General features: G+C 37.1%; 2 protein-coding genes across 10 annotated transcripts in view; both read left to right on the top strand.

The window, feature by feature from the left end:
• Window positions 1-6,320, top strand: part of dok4 (docking protein 4) — a 38,581-nt gene extending 32,261 nt beyond the window's left edge. The window contains exons 8-9 of one of the 2 annotated variants that reach the window (XM_054771497.1): window positions 525-642; window positions 6,012-6,320. In XM_054771497.1, the coding sequence (XP_054627472.1) occupies window positions 525-642; window positions 6,012-6,073 (180 nt within the window). In that variant the 3' untranslated portion in view covers window positions 6,074-6,320. Of the gene's footprint in view, window positions 1-524; window positions 643-4,515 lie in introns of both variants that reach the window. The other variant, XM_054771496.1, reaches the window with a different exon arrangement.
• Window positions 6,321-10,073: 3,753 nt separating this feature from the next.
• Window positions 10,074-20,571, top strand: part of nadsyn1 (NAD synthetase 1) — a 52,375-nt gene continuing 41,877 nt past the window's right edge. For 2 of the 8 annotated variants that reach the window (XM_054771155.1, XM_054771153.1), the window contains exons 1-5: window positions 10,074-10,132; window positions 10,266-10,363; window positions 12,790-12,850; window positions 16,066-16,182; window positions 20,239-20,292. In XM_054771155.1, the coding sequence (XP_054627130.1) occupies window positions 10,279-10,363; window positions 12,790-12,850; window positions 16,066-16,182; window positions 20,239-20,292 (317 nt within the window). In that variant the 5' untranslated portion in view covers window positions 10,074-10,132; window positions 10,266-10,278. Of the gene's footprint in view, window positions 10,195-10,265; window positions 10,364-12,789; window positions 12,851-16,065; window positions 16,183-16,586; window positions 20,293-20,571 lie in introns of those variants that run through there. The other 6 variants (XM_054771156.1, XM_054771154.1, XM_054771158.1 and 3 more) reach the window with 6 other exon arrangements.

Below are 20,571 nucleotides of genomic sequence, written 5' to 3'. Positions count from 1 at the left end.
ATGATACAATTCACCCCATTGCCCAAAGGGAATATCTTTTTGAGAAATACCTGTATAATCAGTTCCCTTTGTACAAATCCACTTGGATTTGTGTGTTAAAAATGCCTTTGTAGTTGTACCTCCTGTTAAGAACAGCCAAACCTCCAAGTATTTCACCCATAATGTACATCGAAAATCTCTGTGGAGTTTGCATGTTCTCCTCGTACGTGCGTGGGTTTTCTCCAGGCACTCCGGTTTTCTCTCACATTCCAAGAAGATTCATGTTAGGATAATTGGCGACTCTAAATTGTCCATAGGCATGAATTAAGTGTGAATGGTTGTTTGTCGAAATGTGCCCTGCCTTTGACTGGCGACCAGTCCAGGCTGTACCCCACCTCTCGCCCGAAGTCAGCTGGGTTAAGTCAGCATACCCGCGACCCGAGTGAGGACAAGCGGCATAGAAGATGGATGGATGTATATCGAAATATACTGAATGACTGCATATACACTTTACTTGTCTTGGATGTCGTCTCTTTTACTTCCAGTTGATGTTTCGAGGTTCAGAATCAAACTCCTATCCATCAACCCCAACTGCCATACTGCCCAGATCGGCCTACTGGCACCATATCACCGGAACTCACGCTGACATGGACTCTGTAGGCGGTAGGCTGGCAACATCCTTTATGGATATCCTTTGCATGCACACGGGCAGGAGGTTATCCCATCTGCTTGGAAATCCTTCATTAAGTGTACAGGCAGTGTTTGAAGTAACATTTTAACAGATTTTAACACTTTCCTGAGTACATTCCTTTCCATCTTATATTGTTGATATTGCACCTGAGCAGCCAGGGCTTGCCAGGTTAGGATAACTTCCATTTGGGATTTTATGATTGTCTTCACATTTTGTTATCAGTGGCTCTGTTTTGTGGTGGCATTTTGGAATGCCAAATAACATGTTAACATAATAGCTAATTTATTTAAATTTCTAGCATAATTAACGCATGCACATCATGGCAAGCCACGCTTGCTGTTATGACGGCAGACGGAGGCACAGTGTATCAACCCTAAAGAGTCACACAGAGTGTGATGCTCTCTAATAGCTTTATTCAGACCTGACCACATCAACAGCAGTGCAGTTCCAACACTGCAGGGTGGGCCAATAAAATGTTACCACTTTTTAATCATACACAGGTTTTTGAAATGAGAACTTATTCAAAAATTGTACACTAGGTTCCCAACTTACGAACATCTGACATGCGAACTTTCGGAGATACGAACACAAGCCGACTGGTCTATTTTTTCATGTATTTTGCCTTTTAGTACATTAACTCCATTATTTATACTGCTACATGCTTGACCAGTAGAGGACACTGTGACACTGCTAATGGGGCCAACAGACACTAGGCAGAGAAAGCTAAATGGAAAGCTAAATTGTAGCTGTATGATACAACCCGGACAGAGCGTGTGATTAAAGTTTATGAAGAGTTAATAGGCCTGCTTAATTCTACACCATCCACAGAACACTACCTCTTTTAGAAGAGTCTAACGATGACGACGATTTGTCCTTTTTTTCAATAACTCCTCCTCCAACGACGTATGCTCGACCACTCCTCTTCAAAGGTAAATAACATTTATCATTACGTATTATTATATCATTTTTATTATTTTTTTTCATTAATTATAATAATATTACTACTACATCCAAACTCATATTTACATACATACACATATACTGTATATGTATACACGTACAGTACATGTAGTACCTATATCATTGGTAATATTACCTTTTCCCCGACTTAAGAACAATTCGACATAAGAACGGTCGTTTGGAACCAATTGTGTTCATTGGTTGGGGACTTGGTGTATTTACAGATTTGTACCAGAAACATCAAATTAACATTTGATACCAAAGGTTTCCCACTTTGTCTCTTGTTTTCTGTACAGTTCAATAATTGATGACATGTTCAATTTACGCTCCTCTTCTGTGGATTACAGCTGCAACACGCACATTGAAGTTTGTGATGACATTGCCACACATCCTGTAGGGATACCTGAAGGAGAGAGTGTACTGCAACAACCCACAGACCATTGAGGCCCTGAAGACCAATATCTGTCAGGAAATTTGGAGAATCCCTCTTGAGATGTGTGGCAATGTCATCACAAACTTCAATGTGCGTGACAATTTTGGAATAAGTTCTCATTTCAAAAACTTGTGTATGATTAAATATTGGTAACATTTTATTGGCCCACCCTGTATCTATCAGGGGTGTCCAAAGAGCTGCTCTGGATGGCGGCTGTTTTTTTTATTGGCCTGCAGCACATTCTGAAAATAGAATTTAACTAGAACACTAAGAAAAAGAAAAAAAAAAACAAAAGGAAAAATCAGCAGTAATTTTACAAGAATAAAGTCCAAATGTTAAGTGAAAAAAGTGGGAATCTAACGAGAAGAAGTCGTAATTTTATGAGAATAACATAATATTATGAGGAAAAATTAAGGTCCTTTTAGTAGCATAAAGTTGAAATCTTAAATAAAGATGTTATTTTGTTCAAGTTGTATGATTATGAAACTAAAACAAATAAAATTTTAATTTGGGGAAAAATAGGGTGCAGAAAAAGTTATGTCACGAGAATGAAGTCAAAATATTATGGGAAGGAAGTCATAATTATGAGAAGAAAATTTACAAGAAGAGAGTTTAAATGGTTGGAAAATTTTAAAAAAGAAATCAGCCGCAGAAATGAAAAACTGCTGTAAATTTATGACAATCAAGTCAAAATATAATGAGTGAAAAGTTTCAGTTTTTTTTTTAATAAACTCATAATATTATGAGGAACAATAATGAGCAACAAACAAAATAAAGTTGTAATTTTTGGAAAATTAGGTTGGAGAAAAGTTAATATTATGGGAATAAAGTCTAAATTTTATAGGAATAAAGTCATAATAGTACAAGAAGAAAATTTACAAATATTTAAGAAGAAAGTTGAAAAATGTGTAAAATAAAAAAAAAACAACAGCTAAATCCGGGGGGCGGGGAAGCAAAGAGTGAAGTTGTGAAGTAATACACTTTTTCACCTGCATCACAAAGCTGAGATGCAGTTTTTAAAAAATATATTTATCACTTCTTAGCATATGTTTACAAAATATGAAAGTGGCCCTTGCATCCTTTTCAGTATGTGGCCATCGCAGGAAGAAGTTTGGACACCCCTGTCATTTTTGTAACGCCGACTCACAAACATGTCTCTAGACCTTTGTGCTCGGAACGACACTTCACCTCATTCTCGACGTGCATTCAGGGACACTCGGAACATCACAACAGCATCTTCATTATGCATGTACTTGTATGTGTGGTCTAAATAAACATAAAGACAAAGAAGACCAATAAGTGGATATTCTTATCAGCACTTGTCAATCGTGCTTGGAAATCCTACGAAATACACTCAGTATATGTGAATTCAACTTAAATTGCTTGGTGTCTTTGAACGCAACTCATAATAACACTGTTAAAGTGTGATTCAAATGTTCTGCTACTATTAAAGACCCTGGTGTTAGGTAAGTAGAGTTTTAGATGTGTGCTATATTTTAGCTTGATATAAATGTTTAATTCATTTGGAGTTGTTAATACATATAAATGTATATAATCCTGTCCTGCCATTTTTTCTGTTAATAAAATACAGGAAAATTGCGTATTTTAGACATAGATGTGAATGGTGATTAATCATGATTAATTCGTTTGAAAACTGTGGTTAATCTGATGAAAATATGCAATAATTTGACAGCCCTCCAGACCTGACTGTGATAAGTGAATTTTCATAAAGTAGGATGCCATATTTATAAATAGAATATTTTTGTAGTTAGAGCATAGAAAACCTGTTTACCGCCTTCTGAATATGTTTTTTAAAATTATTAAAACCCTATAGACATGAAATAACACCACTATATTCATCTTTACACTCGTAGTAGACATAATAAGAGAAAATAAGACATACATAAGACTCGTGTGTGCTGCTATAAACGGGAGCCGAGCAGGGGGAGGACATTACAGTAACAACATTACAGTAACATTACTGACACCTCATGACCAGTGTAGAATACTACATATCATCCTGTATTTAAATGCGTCTTCTGAATGCCTTATATTTGTATTTTACTTCGTTTATCCATTTTTATGCTTGAAAATGCTTCATTTAAGCAAAAAAGTCAAATTTGCTTAAATATGTATCTGTTTTTTTTAATGAATAATAGGCTGTATTCAACCACAATACAGCATGATTTATTAATTAATATATTTTTCAAAAACTGTGATGGAGTGAAGCCGAGTTATTTGAACAACAACAACAACAACTAACAATCAAGAAAAGTGTTGAAAAGTGGTTCCAAAATGCAGGTTGACTTGAACTGCAAAAACAGAGAAAGGAAAAGCAATTAATGTATGATATGATATGATATGATATGATATGATATGATATGATATGATATGATATGATATATGGTATGATAATGTGTGGGGAAAACAACTGTTTGTTCTTTGCCCACAGGTCATGCCTCAGAGGAGCTGCTGCTGTCAGCTTGTCTTCCTACTGAGCGCTATGCCTCTCTGCCCCTTGCAAACATGCATGCACAGTCTCAGCCACACATATACACACATTTCCCATCACCGCTTTGCACCTTCCCTGGACAGTAACACATCCATATTCAAGAAGCTTTATTATACATTCTACACACATGCACAGACAAAAAATTGTTTCTCTCTGAAAGAATCCACAGTTCATTAAAGATAAAGAATAAAACGCCAAATCTTTTGAAGGACGTCTACAGTCAGGGGTGTCCAAACGTTTTACACCCAGTGTCAAATACTAAAAAATGAAAGGATGCAAAGGCCACTTTGATATTTTGCATTGCTTCTGCTAAGAAGGTATATAAATATTTCAAGAAAAAAACGACATCTTAGCTTTATGATGTAGGTGGAAAAAAAACATTTAAAAATGTTTCATAATATTATGACTTTATTCCCATAGTATTATAACTTTTCCCCAACCTAATTTTCCAAAAATGACAACTTCATTTTGTTTAGTTTGCTTTCATAATACTGTATTACGACTTTAAAAAAAATAACATTTTTTTTCTTCAATATTTAAACTCTATGCTGCTAAAATTACGCTACTTTTCTATCTCATAAAATTGGGACTTTTCTTCTTGTTAGAATACGACTTTTTTGTCTTAATATTTTGACTTTTGTCTTTAAAATTACAGCATTTTTTTTCAATTTTTGCTGGGTTTTTTTTTCAATTTTCTAACTATTTCAACTTTCTTCTTGTATTTTTTTTCCTCGTAATTATGACTTAATTCCCATTATATTTTGACTTTATTCTCATAACATTATAACATTTTCCACAACCTAATTTTCCAAAAATTACTTTATTTTGTTTTTCATAATACTTTGTTTCTCATAATATTATCATTTTAGTGGCTTTAATATTTCAACTTTATGCTATAAAAATGATGTTTTTAAAAAAAAATAATATTACAATGTTATTCTCATAATTACAACTTTTTCTCATTAGATTACGACTTTTTTGTTTTCATATTTTCACTTTATTTTTGTAAAATTACTGCTGATTTTTCCATTTTTGGTTGTTTTATTTTGTTTTGTTGTTAAATCATATTTTTAGACTGTGCCAACCTCAGCCAATTTGTTATTGTCCAAATATTTCAACTTTCTTCTTAAATGTTTTGCATAAATTTACTTTTTGTAATATTTTGGCTTTATTCCTATAATATAACTTTTTCCCCAACCTAATTTTCCAAAAAATTACATGATTATTTTCTCATAACATTGCAACTTTAAAAAATGTATTTTTTCTATAATATTTAAACTTTATCCTGCTCGTAAAAATTACGACTTCTCATTAGATTACAACTGTTTTCTCCTGGTATATATCTCCTGATACTTTATTCTTGTAAAAGTACTGCTGGTTTTTCCATTTTTGCTGTGTTTTTTTAAACAAGTTTTCTTGTTAAAATTTATTTTCAGAACAAGCCAGTAAAAAGCAGCTGCAGGCCGCACTTTGGACACCCCTGGCACAACAGAAGTAATACTGATGAGTGAATGAAGGTACCAGATGTGCAAATACACAGTACATAACAGAATAATGAATGAATTGGGGTGTAAGAGTATGATTCTTTGCTTTCTGTTCGGTACATACCGTATGCGTACTGATTTCCCACATGGTATAAAGAAGCATTTTGGATACTTATAATTGTATTTATATTATTGAAGTATTTAAATAACTACTGTGTTCAACTTGCATGCACAAAATTCCGTAAAAATAAAAATGATTGTTTTTGGACAAATTGTGTACTATTTTACTTCCGAGGTCATGGGCGCAATGCACACATAGTTCCTTACATGGGGAGCGTCATTTAAAAGGGAAATTGGTTTACCGGTTGGACCCTACAAGCAGAGAAGGAGCGAGCGAGTCAACAAAAGGAGTTTTTAATAATGAGCTCATGTAGAGCAGACAGTCCCAATATGAAGTAAAAGTACAAAGAAACGAGGTAAAAAAAATGGTGGTCCTGTCCACCATAGTGAGAATGTGAGTGAAACTATGGGAAGAGGGCTCACGAGATCCACATTCACGTGGGCAAAACGTTTTTCCGGCTCCACAAATGGTGGCAATGGAGCTTTGATATGACGTGCTACAAGTACTTTAGCACCACTCAGGAGTACGCCCAGGCCCAGACGTCCTTTCGTAGGCCAGGTCAGACAAGCCTGGCTCCCACTGGCCAGTAGGAGCCTCAAAGGAAAACTGCACTTTTTTGGGAATTTTGCCCATCATCCACAATCTACAAAATGTGAGACATGAACACATGTCATTCTCTTTTCTGTGCATTCTAAAGCTATAAAAACAGCTAAAAACACGCAGCTTAGGATGCACATAATAGGAATCACCTATTCCGCCTACAAAGCCTTCTGAATAAAACTCCGAAAAGCGCAGACAAAGCTTCATGTACATATAATGTGATGTGCATATTAACCAAGCTACAGTGACATTGTTATTATTGTTAATGATACGCCGATCAAACACCACACCGGCTAGCTACTAGCCAGCTAGCGTTCACAGTGCCTCAGGCCACGACTGAAAGGTAACGCTACATATTGGAGCTGCCGCTGCTGCCGCTGCTGCTGCTGTGTTTTTGATTTGGAGTTTGGAAAAGTTAATGCTAGGTGTAGGCATTCCTTTCTATGTTACTATGTGAAATCAATGTGCCCAGGAAGGAAATTTCGGTAATAGTATTTTGGACCAAAATACGGCGAAATACTACATTACATGTTGTCATGAATGTACAGTACCTGTTACTACATGGTCACAGCATTTATCTGTTTTTCTATCTTTAGAACGTACAGACGAGAGAAAGACATGTGTTCATGTCTTACATAAGGATTGTGGATAATGGACAACATTTTTTTAAAAAGTGCAGTTTTCCTTTAACACCTGAGTGTGAGAGGCCATGGATGATGTCAAAAACCCGTTGCACCCAGCCCAGCAGCACTATGGGGCGTGGTTGGCCTGTGGAAACAAGTCAAGTGCCACGTCTTCCAGCTGTAGTGCAGTTGGGGCCGTCCTGTAAGCCTTAGTGGTGGATTCCACAGCCTGGTCCCCACAGCATGGCGGTGGACCACCTCCATAGCTGCGTAGTCCAGGCCCAAGTGAACACATCTCAGCCACCCCTTGGAAAAGGCAGTTGCCAGCCACATGTTGAAAGTCAGTTATATATTCAGATATGGTAGAAAGCTGACAGCCCTAGAAGCTTCCTGTCAAAGGTGCTGGACTTCCTTTTGTTGTAATAGAGCGTCAGTCACCATCGACCCCCTGCTCATACACTTCTCCCACATAGTAGCCGGAAGCGTCTGCCGTGAGGGGCATAGGGGAGGTCTGAGATGGGTGCGCCAACAGAGCAGTAACAGCCAACGGGTTCTCAGCAAGGCTGAAAGCCTCCACAATCACCAGGGAACAGTCCACCTCATCTGGAGTGCTCTTGCCCTGTAAGTCATTGCACAAGGGGTGCATAAGGTGGGCTGCGCAGGGCAGGAAGATGTTCATCATGGCCAGGAACGTCTGCAGGGACTTCACAATGCGTGGGTGCGGACAATTGGTGGCAGCCTCCGCTTGCGCTGGAAAAGGCACAGGCCCTTGTTGAGTGGCATGGCGGCCGAGGAAGATGACAGAGGACCGGCAGAACTCACACTTGACTGGGTTGATGATGAGGCCGAGCTCTCTGAGCCTCTCGAGCAGCTGCTGGAGGTGAGCAAGATGATGAGAATGGCCATGAGAATGTTGTCTAATTGAACAAACGAGAACGGCATGTCATGTAGTACAGTGTCCTTAGGGGTTTGTAAATGTAAATGGATTTGTATGTCCTCTATACGCGGCATTATGAGTTATCCTTACTGATCTTTTTTGCAGTACATTTAGTGAGTGAAGATTTATAATTATTGCCCCATATTTCCACACAGTAAGTTAGATATGGTAATACCAAAGAACAGTAAAGAGTGTGGAGTGATTTTTGATCAAGAACAAATTTTGCTTTATTCAATATTGAAGTATTTCTCGCCACCTTTTGTTGTGTATTTTTGATGTGAGGTTTCATTCACCCTTTCAATGTCCACTCCATCTATTTGTATTTGGTCATATGTGTCCTTTCTGCTATTTCCAAATAGCGTTATTTTAGTTTTACTTATGTTCAAGGATAATCTGTTTTTGTCAAACCATGTCTTTAATATGACCATTTCATCCTTGCCTTTTTTAATTAGTTCTTGTGTGCTTTCCCCAGAACAAAAGGCAGTGGTATCATCCGCAAATAATACCAACTTGAAGTCCTTTGTCACTTTACAGATGTCATTGATATATAAATTGAACAGTTTTGGTCCTAATAGTGACCCCTGGGGTACTCCACAAATAATATTTAAACTTGCAGATGTGTATTCCCCTAGCTTTACAAATTGCTTCCTGTTTGCTAGGTAACTTTTAACCCAATTCAAAACTCTCTGATTCCATACCTTTCTAATTTTGTGGTTATAATGTTGTGATTAATTGTATCGAAGGGTTTTGTAAGATCCATGAATACTGCGGCTGCACTCTTTCTGTGGTCGATAGCGTTCGTAATTTCCTCCATGATTTCAATCAGTGCCATGGAGGTTGAAGTATTAGCTTTGGTAGAACCAAGCACATCCAGCATTTTCTCCATCAACACAGAAGACATGCCATCTCTGAAGCCATTTAGTGACCGCACGCGGTCCGCCTTCTCTATTTCCCACAGCATGAACAGCGGCAAAAGGAATGTCTTGACTGTATTGTATTTGCTCTGATATCCTCTAACTAACACTAACACTCACCTGAGTGAAGTTGGCCCCCCACACCACTCAAAACTCGAGTCAAATAGTGCTAAAGTTCTAATGTTAAATAAAGTCAAAAATATTGTGACAATATTGTGACAATAAAGTCATAATTATGAAAAAAAAAAATTACAAGACAAAAGTTGAAATTGTTGGGAAATTTAAAATAAAACAACAGCAGAAATGGAAAAAAACAACAACTGTAATATTACGAGAATAAAGTCAAAATATTAAGAGGAAAAAGCTGTATTCTAACAAGGAAAAAGTTGTAATTTTCCGAGAATAAACTCGTAATATTATGAGGAATAGTAAGGCCATTTTAGTAGCATAAATATGAAAGAAATTTTTTTTTAGTTGTAATATGAGAAAAAAACAAAACAAAATAATAGGTAAAGAGTTCTAATATTATGGGAATAAAGTCATCCAGAAAAAACGGGAAAAAGCATACAAGTACAAACTAATAAAATGCTTTTTCACTTATATGCAGTTTTTTTCTTGAAATATACATCATTTTTTTGCATATGTACCTGTGTTGCTTTACAAAATATCAAAGCATCCTTTCATTTTTCAGTATGTGGCCCTCGGTGGAAAAGGTTTGGGCAACCCCGGGTTAAATAAAGAAAAGTCAACCAATTCATCAAGTAAAGGGTAGATGTAGTACAACAGTCATGCCATACGATGGCGGTATTGAAATGCCAAATTTATTCGCTACACTGATAGACGACACAAGAAGAAGAAGAGAAGGCGCACACAGCGAGGTAAATACTGAGAAAAGTGAAGAAAATGTGATTTCATTAGACATTGCATTGAAAGGCAACAGGTGATTTTTAAATTGTAATGTGCGTTCACTCTATACCGAGAGAGTGACGTCGTTAATATTTTATTTTATAGGAATAACAGGAGAATGGGGCGGAAAGTGACTCTTGCTACTTGCTCGTTAAATCAGTGGGCTTTGGACTTTGACGGCAACTTGGAGAGAATACTAAGCAGTAAGTTTATTACTTTTGACTTTTACTTCAAGTTCATCGCCGTCATTGCCATCATTAACAACAAAGGAAAGTGTAACGGCGTCAAATAATTACACATCGCCTTATGCCTAATGCCTAATCGCCTAAGCAAAGTGTACGGATACTTGCTGAATGACAACAAACACGTAAAACTTAGTACAGTGAATGATGCAAATAACGACTGGAAGACATTCTCAGACCAACTTAACATGAAATACAAAACCACAAACACATTAATGCTCAGTCACCTTATATTTTTAGATACAAATCACAGGTCTGTGGCGGTAAACAGAGGGGAAACACTGGAGAGAAAGTCCAGTGAGGAAAGCCAGAGCCGAAATGTAAAATCAGATCCCATCCATCCATCAATTCATTTTCTACTGCTTATCCTTGTCAGGGTCACGGGAAGCTGGAGCCTATCCCAGCTGACTTTGGACTGGTCGCCAGTCAATCACAGTGTACATGTAGAGACATTCATTGAGTGGGGACTGAACCCACACTGACCGCAACTAAAGTCAGTCGAATCAACTTCTAGGCCAAACTTTTTCCAGCGAGGGCCACATACTGAAAAATGAAAAGATGCACGGGCCACACTGGTGTTTTGTAAAGTAACACAGAAACAAGAAAAAACTGCATCACAGTTTTGTGATAAGGGTGAAAAAGACTATTATTAGTTTGAACTTCGCTCTTTGCTCTTTTGTTCCATTTTGCTGTTGTTGTTTTTTTTCCAATTATTTCATTGTTCTTCTTAAATAATCTTCTTAAATAATCTAATTTGGTTTCTTTTTTTTAATATTATGACTTTATTCCCATGTTATAATTTGTTTCCCCAAACTAATTTTTCAAAAATTACAACTTTAGTTTGTTTTGTTTCTCGTAATATTACGACTAATAAAACATATATATATATATATATATATATATATATATATATATATATTTTTTTTAATTATTATTATTATTATTATTCAACTCTATGCTACTAAAGTGATATTATTTTTCCTCATAAAATTCCTGACTTTGTTTCTCTCAATATTTTGACTTTGTTCTCGTAACATAATTTTTCCTGCAACGTAGTTTTCAATAATCAAAAATGTATTTGTTGTTTTGTTTGTTTCTCTTTAGGCCTGTCACGATAATCGATTAATCGAACGCTAAAAAAAAAAACAGGCCGCTAATTATGACGCCCTTGATTAATTGACATGTGCATTTATGTGTGTTTCATCTGCTTGTCTCTCTGTGCTGCACAGGCTGGATGACAAGAGGGTTCACTCTGCATCTGTCTGTGCGCATTGGTTCTTTCGTGGAATGAACAGAGAGAGTGGGCGCTCATCTCATTCAGCCTCTTTGTGGAGGCGGGGCTACTAGTGAGTGGATACAGAGGGTTTAGTAATGAGCTTAGTGAGACAGCATAAGCTAACATGAAGAAGGTGCAGAAGCGATGGTTTTTGAGGCGAATGCCACAGCCGACAGCCACAATGTGGGAACATTTCAGTTTTAAACAGAATGTACACGGTGAGCGCATGAACACAGATGACCGATACCGACAGTTTTTTTCAACTGGGAAAAAAAAAATACTGGTGGAGGTGCCTCGGGCAGCGGAGCCTTCGTCCCAACAGTACAGTAAACCTTACCGAGGCGTCTGGTTGACAAATATAAACAAAACAGTGCAAAATGGTGCGCTCTCACAACCAGTGTCGCAGGCTACATTGCAAAAACATACGTACACCCAACTTCTGTGTCAAGCTAATTTCTCACACAGGTACACCGTACACTATACTTGACTACCATCTAGTGGTTCAAATGTGTAGTACACCTCATGACAATTTTTGAAAAACTGTGCTCAAAAAAGTTTTTTGATAAAATCGATTATCGCCGATAATTTGTAGCACAATTATTGATTATTGAAATTTTTTTTATTGTGACAGGCCTATTTCTCATAATATTACAACATCAAAAAACTTCAGACTTTTGACTGTATTCTTGTAAAATGACATGCTGATTTTTAAATTTTTTATATATATATTTTTTGTTTGTTTTCTTGGTAAATTAAATAGTATAAAAATAAAGTTTCAGAATGTGCCATGGGCCGATTAAAAATTATTTTAAAAAAGTGACAAAATCAGGTCCCATGACTCAGTATTCAAATGAGTTTTTGTCTACTGAGGATGCAAAGGTGAAAATATTGTAAGTTGACAAGTTGCTACCTCATGCATATCTTATCAATTTTGACTACCCATAGACTCTTACTTGGTAATACATTTTTAATGTGTCTGGTACCCAGTAACCAAATTCAATGTGCACTACCTCAACACTACATACTGTAATAAACAGAAATACTGTAGTTCAGCATGAAGTTGCCAGAAGTACACACAGTCACACAATGAATGTGTTCTGTTTATTTACAGGCATTGAGATTGCTAAAGCAAATGGAGCCAAGTACAGACTGGGGCCAGAACTGGAAATCTGGTATGGACGTTATGTACACGTGTGGTCAGAAGTTTAACACGGGCATAAATTATTAATATTAATTTTGGGCTTTTGATTATTTTATTCACAAAATGCTTGTTTTCACCCATCAAGAGCTCTCTGGGTTTCATGTTGTTTTCACCTCTAAGCAGTCTACACAGGCTGTCTTCTAAGGTGTGCATCGGATTCAGATGTAAACACCTTTTGCTGTCTGCTCTCATATTCATCTTTAAATGTTAAACATTGTTCCAATATGTCTGGAGGCCACTGTGGATATTTGAGCCTTGTTGACAATGTGTGGATTCAAGAAAATATAAAATAATATCAAACGTGCACACAATTGTTTTTAAAAATCATTGAAGATGTATGTTATGTAATCAATCATCACCCTGGATAAAAAAAATGGTTCAAATATTGACGTGATGACTGGATGTAAGCTTCTGACCACAACAGCATACAGTAATCCCTCGTTTATGTCACGTTATTTATTAATTGGTTCCAGACCTGACTGTGATAAGTGAATATCCGCGAAGTAGGATTCCTTATGAAATCTGTATTTTTTCCTAATTTTTGTTTTAATTTGAAAAAAATAATTTTTAAAAACTTTTTTACCTTATCACCATAGGTTGTGTGTGTGTGTGTGTGTGTGTGTGTGTGTGTGTGTGTGTGTTTTTTTATGTCAGTGAATAAAATGACTGTTAATTAAATGCAAAAATCCTTACATTTATTGATGCAACACATCATTGGACAATTTTGCCCAGTATTTGAGAAACGGATGTAGCTTAACTAACCTTTCTATACTACAAAATCCTCAACAAACTATCATATCTGTGCTTGTGCTTAAGGAGGACGTAGGCGCAGATGCAATTGCAATCACTTTATTAATATAAGCTGTTTTTTACACCCTTATTTTGTTACCACTATTAGACAGGATCTGCGTCACTCTTATTTTGAAGGCCTGAAGTGTGGTGTGTGTCAAATGTATTTTGACTGTTGCTAAGTGAGACAGCTAGCTGAGTACCTCTTGCAGCCGTGGCTGTCGTCCTTATTTCACACACAACTTGCACGAAGTCAGCAACAAATGCTCGGTTACATTAACAAGCGCCAAAACAGTGAAACACAACTCATACAGCCCGAGTGGCACACACGCAGCCACAATAACGTGCTCCGCGAAACTAAGCTAACCCAGATAGTTTACACTGGCCAACTCACGCTCGGTGACAAGAAAACATTTTTTCACTGACGTAGCCAGTGTTTCAGGTTTCTGCCTCGACATGTTTAGTTCAGGAGGGGGATGGTTAGTGTTTGTGAGGCTATGTCGCTATGAATGAGCCGTTCGCTGGGCAAATATTTCCACTTTTTTCACACCGTCAATTTCTGCAAAATTCATTGGCCAATTCCGTGATTCCGTCCACAATGCCGTTCATGCGGAAATGATAGTGCCTTATAAACTTTCGTAGTTAGAGCATAGAAAACCCGTTTAGGACCTTCAGTTTTTAACAATATTAGAGCCTTCTTGATGTAACTTATTATTGTATTAATGTAAAACTGTTTTTAAGAATTATTTATTGTTATTTGTTAGAAATTTTATTTTAATGGAAACAAAAAAAGGATATACAAAATAGCGTATTAATTTGTTATTTTGGTGAAAAGAATGCACCTTATTGTGAAGGGCACTTAACAGGATGTTGTATGTGTGTCTGCCATCTTGACTAAGGTAACGCGTTAAAGTGCTGGGTTGCTGCTGCCTTGTGGCTTTCAAGAAAAAAAGGTGAACTTTTCGTTCCAGAAAAGACATCCACCGCATAATAAGAGTAAATAAGACTTGTATTGGTGTGTTGCTGTAATTTTTTTCCGGGGGTTGGACAGGAAGTGATGTCGGGGGTTCAGAGTTGTGTTTCAGCTTGGCGTGGCTTACGTGTTAGGGATTATTGTGCCTGTTGAATGAGGTCATTCAAACCTGCAATAAAAAGCTGTTGTTTCACGGATCAAGTCTGGTGCTTGTTTGTCTTACCCAACAATACTGACACCGAGTGACCGGTATAGAATACTACATATCATCACAACATCGTTGAATGCATCTTCTGAATGCCTTGTATTTCTATTTTACGTAATTTAGCCATTTTTATACTTAAAAATGCTTCATTTTGGCAAAAAACATGTAAAATTTGCTGTTGCAATAAGTCCAAAACATGATTATTACTAGTAGTAATATTACTATGTAGTTATTTTGAAACTGAGAGTCGCAGAGTGTCTTCCTAATTGCTTAAAATCATACACTGGACACGGCCTTGAATGTACTTTTGACATGGGGAGTGTTTGCTTCCTACCTTGCCATGGCCCTTCATCAACACAACATTGCAGATCATAAAAGCTTGAGTGTTACTGCAGGAATGGACCAGCTGGGCAGAGCTGAGGGAGCGTGATGGCCGAGCGGGCTGGAGATGAGATGAATGAAACACACACATTCCTCATCATGACTTTCAAAATAAAAAAAGACAATAGATAAGTAAGATCTGGCTTAAATGTTGGCTCAATTAAAGTTACTCACACATGATGCCAAATCAACAGGAGATACAGCTTACCTGGAGTGAACTGCGTACAAAATTAAGTTGTTGGGATAGGGACTTTCTGTTGCCATAGAGACGACATCTCCCGTCAGGCTGAGTGGTGTACATATCAGGGCTTTTCATTCATCTTTGAATGCATCTTTTGAATGCCTTATATTTGTATTTTATTTAATTTAGCCAAATTTATGCTTGAAAATACTTAATTTGGGCAAAAAATACGTAAATTGTACTTAATAGTGCATATTTTTTACTAATACTTATAATAGGCTGTATTTAAGCACGAAAATACATGATTTATTAATGAATATATTTTTGAAAAACTGTGATAGAGTGAAACCATAAAATTCGAAGTGCAAAGTGGCGAGGGATTACTGTAGTGCCAGAAGTAACTAAACAGCCTGACCATATGTATTTTATTGACAGGAGAGGATGTCATTTCGGTCTCTACATGGTGACATTTACAATTTATTTCTCCTCTCTATTGCATGTGGAGGAGCAATCGCATTAACTCAATGACACGTCTTCATTATGACTTTGCGGATAAGTTTGGAGTCTTCCATCTTCTATCATGAGAGATTGTGAAATGTAACTGTGGAGAAGCAATTGCAATACAGTCACCTTCCTTGTCATTGTTCTTTTCCACAGTGGGTATGGCTGTGCAGACCACTTCTATGAATCGGATACATTGCTCCACTCGTTTGAAGTTCTTCAGAAGCTTCTAGAATCTCCCATCACCCAGGACATCATCTGTGATGTTGGGATGTAAGTATTACCTTCACTTAAGTGAATTCACATGCGGTCAGTTTACAAACTGTCACATGCAGCATTAATGTGAAGCAACATCCTCTACATGTGCGCACACTTTCTTGTTTTCCGCCAATCATGTGTCACTGTCACGCCAATTCTTGGCGCGTTCACTGACAGAAACACCCCAAATAAAAACACCGACCCAGCTAACATACAGTTTGTTCATTCAAGTCATGCAACTTTTAATTCATTCTCACCAACTGACTCAGCCGAGGACATTCATTATGCGTTCTTGAGTGAAGAACTAATTTAAAAAAATGTAAAAAAGCCTAAAAACTTGCAAAACTGTGGGGAAGAAGATTGATGATTTTTCGATATCCATTCATCCATCCATTTTTTATACCGCTTCTCCTCATTAGGGTCGCAGGGGCATGCTGGAGCCTACCCAGCTGACTTCGGGCGACAGGCGGGGTACACCCTGGACTGATCGCCAGCCAATCGCAGTGCACATATAGACAAACAACCATTCACACTCACATTCATACCTAAATTTTTCGATATCATTCATTCCTAATTTTATCCCTTACATTTCAGTTTGAGGCATGTCAGAATTATTCAAAAAATTGGTAAAGAATGTTTTTGTTGATACTCAATAAACAGCAGGTAAGTATATGCAGTCAAAAAGTTCCTTTAAATAGACTCATTAATATTGGGTTTGTGGAATAGTGGAAACTTTGTCAGCATCATGAATCCACTCCAGAATGTCCGACGACCCAAAGCCATTTTCCCCATAAGAAGTCATGTAAATCCAATTAATCCGTTGCAGAAAGCCAAAAATCTTAACAAGCCGCTATTTATAGTTTTACAATGAAAGGGATAAATGAACATTTAAGGTTACTTTTACCTTAATTGAAGACATGATTGTTGCCAAAGACACGATGTGGCAGCGAGATCAACACAGTATTTTGCTATGAGTTATTTCATGAAGTCAAACCGTTTCTCAAACCCAAATATCTGCTTTTCTTTTGATCACGGCTGCAAAATAAGCCAAAATGGAGACAAAGAAAGTTGCAATTGCCAGCATTTTGATAAAGAAGTTGAGAAACACAAGAGACTTCAAGAAATAACTCATGACAAAATGCGAAGGCGATGTCTGTGTTGATCTCGCTACCACATCCAGGGTTTCCCCTAGGATTTTTTTAAGCTGTGGTGGTGGGCTGCATGGGAGGACGGACTGCCACCGCTGTGTCGTGCCACTGCTGTGTCTGCAATTTTTTTATTATGACAAATGACCATTTTTTATGACTTATTTATTTAACATGAACCAAGAACATTGTAAAACCGATTTATGGCAAAGTGAGAGTCTAAAATGTTGGGCCTTTTGATCTATTTAGTCCAATAGTATGTATGACTAGTACAAAAGTACAACATTTTGTACTATTTGAAACAAACCTAAATTTAATTTGATGCCTGTTTTAGAGGATTACGTGTTAACACATGTTATTTTTGCTGCAAAATAGCACAATTAACAAAATAAACAACTGAAAAAATTTAGTTATAGAAATTTGACCTGTTTAAACAGTATAAATTCAGAGTCCAGGGTTATGATAGCACAGGTGTATCCAACCTGCAGCATTATTAAATCTACTTTGACAAAAAGAAAGGAGACGTGAGCTATCTTGCGATTGCGGTTTAATGTGTGATTATTTTTTTCAAGGTCCTCTTCTCTTGTATTTTTCTGCAAACACAAGCAAAAATCATTCTGTCTTATAATAAACAATATCAGATTTATTATACAGACTGTGACTGTGTGGCCAACATTCTAACCACTAGACCGCCATGCGGCCTCCAGAACATTTCATGTTTCAAAAAACATGACATGTAAACATGTGAACTGAACTTGTTAAACACTGTCTGAACTTAACTAGACAGTCTATAAACAATTGAATAAAACATACATACTGTGTGTAAAAAAATAAAGCTTCCTCATGTCCAGTCAGTATCATCACACATACTAAAGTGCAGGAAAGACAAGGACAATAAGTATCTGCTTTAACCAACTGGACATTTTTCGGCAAATTATTTTAGGTAAAGTATTTTTTTTTTTAATCTTAAGAAGGAACCAGTCCAGTGTGTACCCCGCCACTGGGATAGGCTCCAGCATACTTCTGCGACCACAGTAAGGATAAGCGGCATAGAAGATGGATGGCTGGATCTTAAGATGGAAAAAAAACATTTTGAACACAAATTAAATTATTATATTCACTCAGTAACAGTCGCACACAACACACTAAATTGCAAAATGAGTATGGCACTGTCAACCAGAAAGATTCTTCTGTATAGTTCTCAGGAGAGCTCTAGCTCATAGATATTTTGCAAGGAAAACCAGCATGTCAGCTTTTGCTGGTTTTAAAGACGAGCGAGTGTGGGTCCCTTCAGCACTAAAAAGACGCTCAGAGGGAGCACTTGTTGAAGGAACACAGACATACTACAGTACTTGTGGGCCATCTTGCACAGTCGCTCGTGAGGTAGCAACAGTAGTGAGGCAGGTTCTGCACAATACCTGACGTGCAACGTCTTCATTTTTATTACCCAAAATAAATCCACCTAATTTATTGTGCCCCCTCTTTGCTACTAAGCTTTCTGCAGTGGAGCCTGAGGCCATAGTGCAACAGCTTCACGGTCACATTCACTTGACTTCTTTGCCTGCCTGCTCTGCTCCGCTCGCTCACAATGCAAGACGCGCAGATTATGTGACCAGTTGCAGTCTTTGCGGTTAGAAAACCATGTTTTATCACATCGTAATAGTAGCGCAAATGCGATTAATTGTTCAGCCCTACTTAACAGTACTCTACAGTCCTGGAAAAAATGATGAGTCTACTCTTGTTTATTCAGTTTCTTGTTCATTTTAACGCTTGGTACAACTAAAACTTTTTCCAGCGAGGGCCACATACTGAAAAGGATGCCAGGGCTACTTTGAAATTTTGTAAAGTAACGCGTAGTGTAGATATAGTGTAGATAAGAAGTTGTATATATTTCCAGAAAAACTGCATTTCAACTCTTTGATGTAGGTGAAAAAACGTATTAGTGTCACCTTCACTCTTTGCTCTTTTTTCCACATTTTTGCTGTTTTTTTATTTTCCAAATATTTCAACTTTGTTCAAAAATGATTTTTGTAAATTTTCTTTTCATAATATTATGACTCTTATCATGATATTATTAATTTATTCTCATAATATTATAACTTTTTCTGTAACCTAATTTTCTAAAAATTACAACTTTCCTTGGTTTTGTTTCTCATTATATTAGAATAAAAAAAAATAACCAGGTTTTCTTTAATATTTCAGCTCTGTGATACTAAAATGACATTATTTTTCCTCATATATATATATATATATATATATATATACAGTATATGGATAAAGATGTTGAATGTTACTTGATTCAGTCTGCCTGTCTGTGACGTAATCACCACGCGCCAGCAGACAACAAAAGGTAGCATGGTGGATGGCAGAGGACTCTTTTGCAAAGAGGGAGATGAGTCACCTCCCTGTAAGAAGAAGGCCTTAGAACAAGGGTCTCAAACTCAATTTCATTGGGGGCCAGTGGAGGTAGAGTCTGGGTGAGGCTGGGCCGCATCAAGTATTGGGAGTAGGGCTGGGAATCTCAGGGTACCTCACGATACGATACAATTCACAATACATCCATTTGATAAGACCGCTGTTAGTTCAGTGTTGGTGTTTACTTGCCCCAGTAAGTATGTAAGTAACACTGAGCTTGCCTGGATGTTGTGGACTGCAGTTACACTACTCTTCGATGTCCAGTCGCGGGCCGCAAGATACGATTTGGTGGGCCGCAAATGGCCCGCGAGCCGCGAGTTTGAGACCCCTGCCTTAGATGCACTGTTTGCCGATTCTTCTTTCACTGCACGGTCTAATCAATTTTTCCATGAATGTATACAATATTCATTCTATAGCTTATGAGTACAAGAGTCACTATACTTGTTTCAGTTTCTTCCAAACTGCTATTTGAGCACTGGTGTGTCGTTATTTGAGTGTTATTTCCCTTCAGGCCCATCATGCATCACAACGTACGATACAACTGCCGGGTGATTTTCCTCAACAGGTAACTTGGAAATTTGTTACGTTTTATATACTGCTTGGTGCACTTGTAGATAACTGTGTCATTCTAAGAAGACTTCAAGTGGAAGTGGCAAACACACACACACACACACACACACACACACACACACACACACATATATATATATATATATATATATATATATATATATATGTATGTATATATATATATGTATATGTGTGTGTGTATGTATATATATATATATATATATATATATATATATATATATACAGACCCTTTCCAAAAAAATAGAATGTCATG

This window comes from Dunckerocampus dactyliophorus, chromosome 3 (assembly GCF_027744805.1).
Source record: "Dunckerocampus dactyliophorus isolate RoL2022-P2 chromosome 3, RoL_Ddac_1.1, whole genome shotgun sequence".
Lineage (NCBI taxonomy): Eukaryota > Metazoa > Chordata > Actinopteri > Syngnathiformes > Syngnathidae > Dunckerocampus > Dunckerocampus dactyliophorus.
The sequence above is the reverse complement of the archived record's forward strand: the minus strand, read 5'-3'. Positions and strand labels throughout refer to the sequence as shown.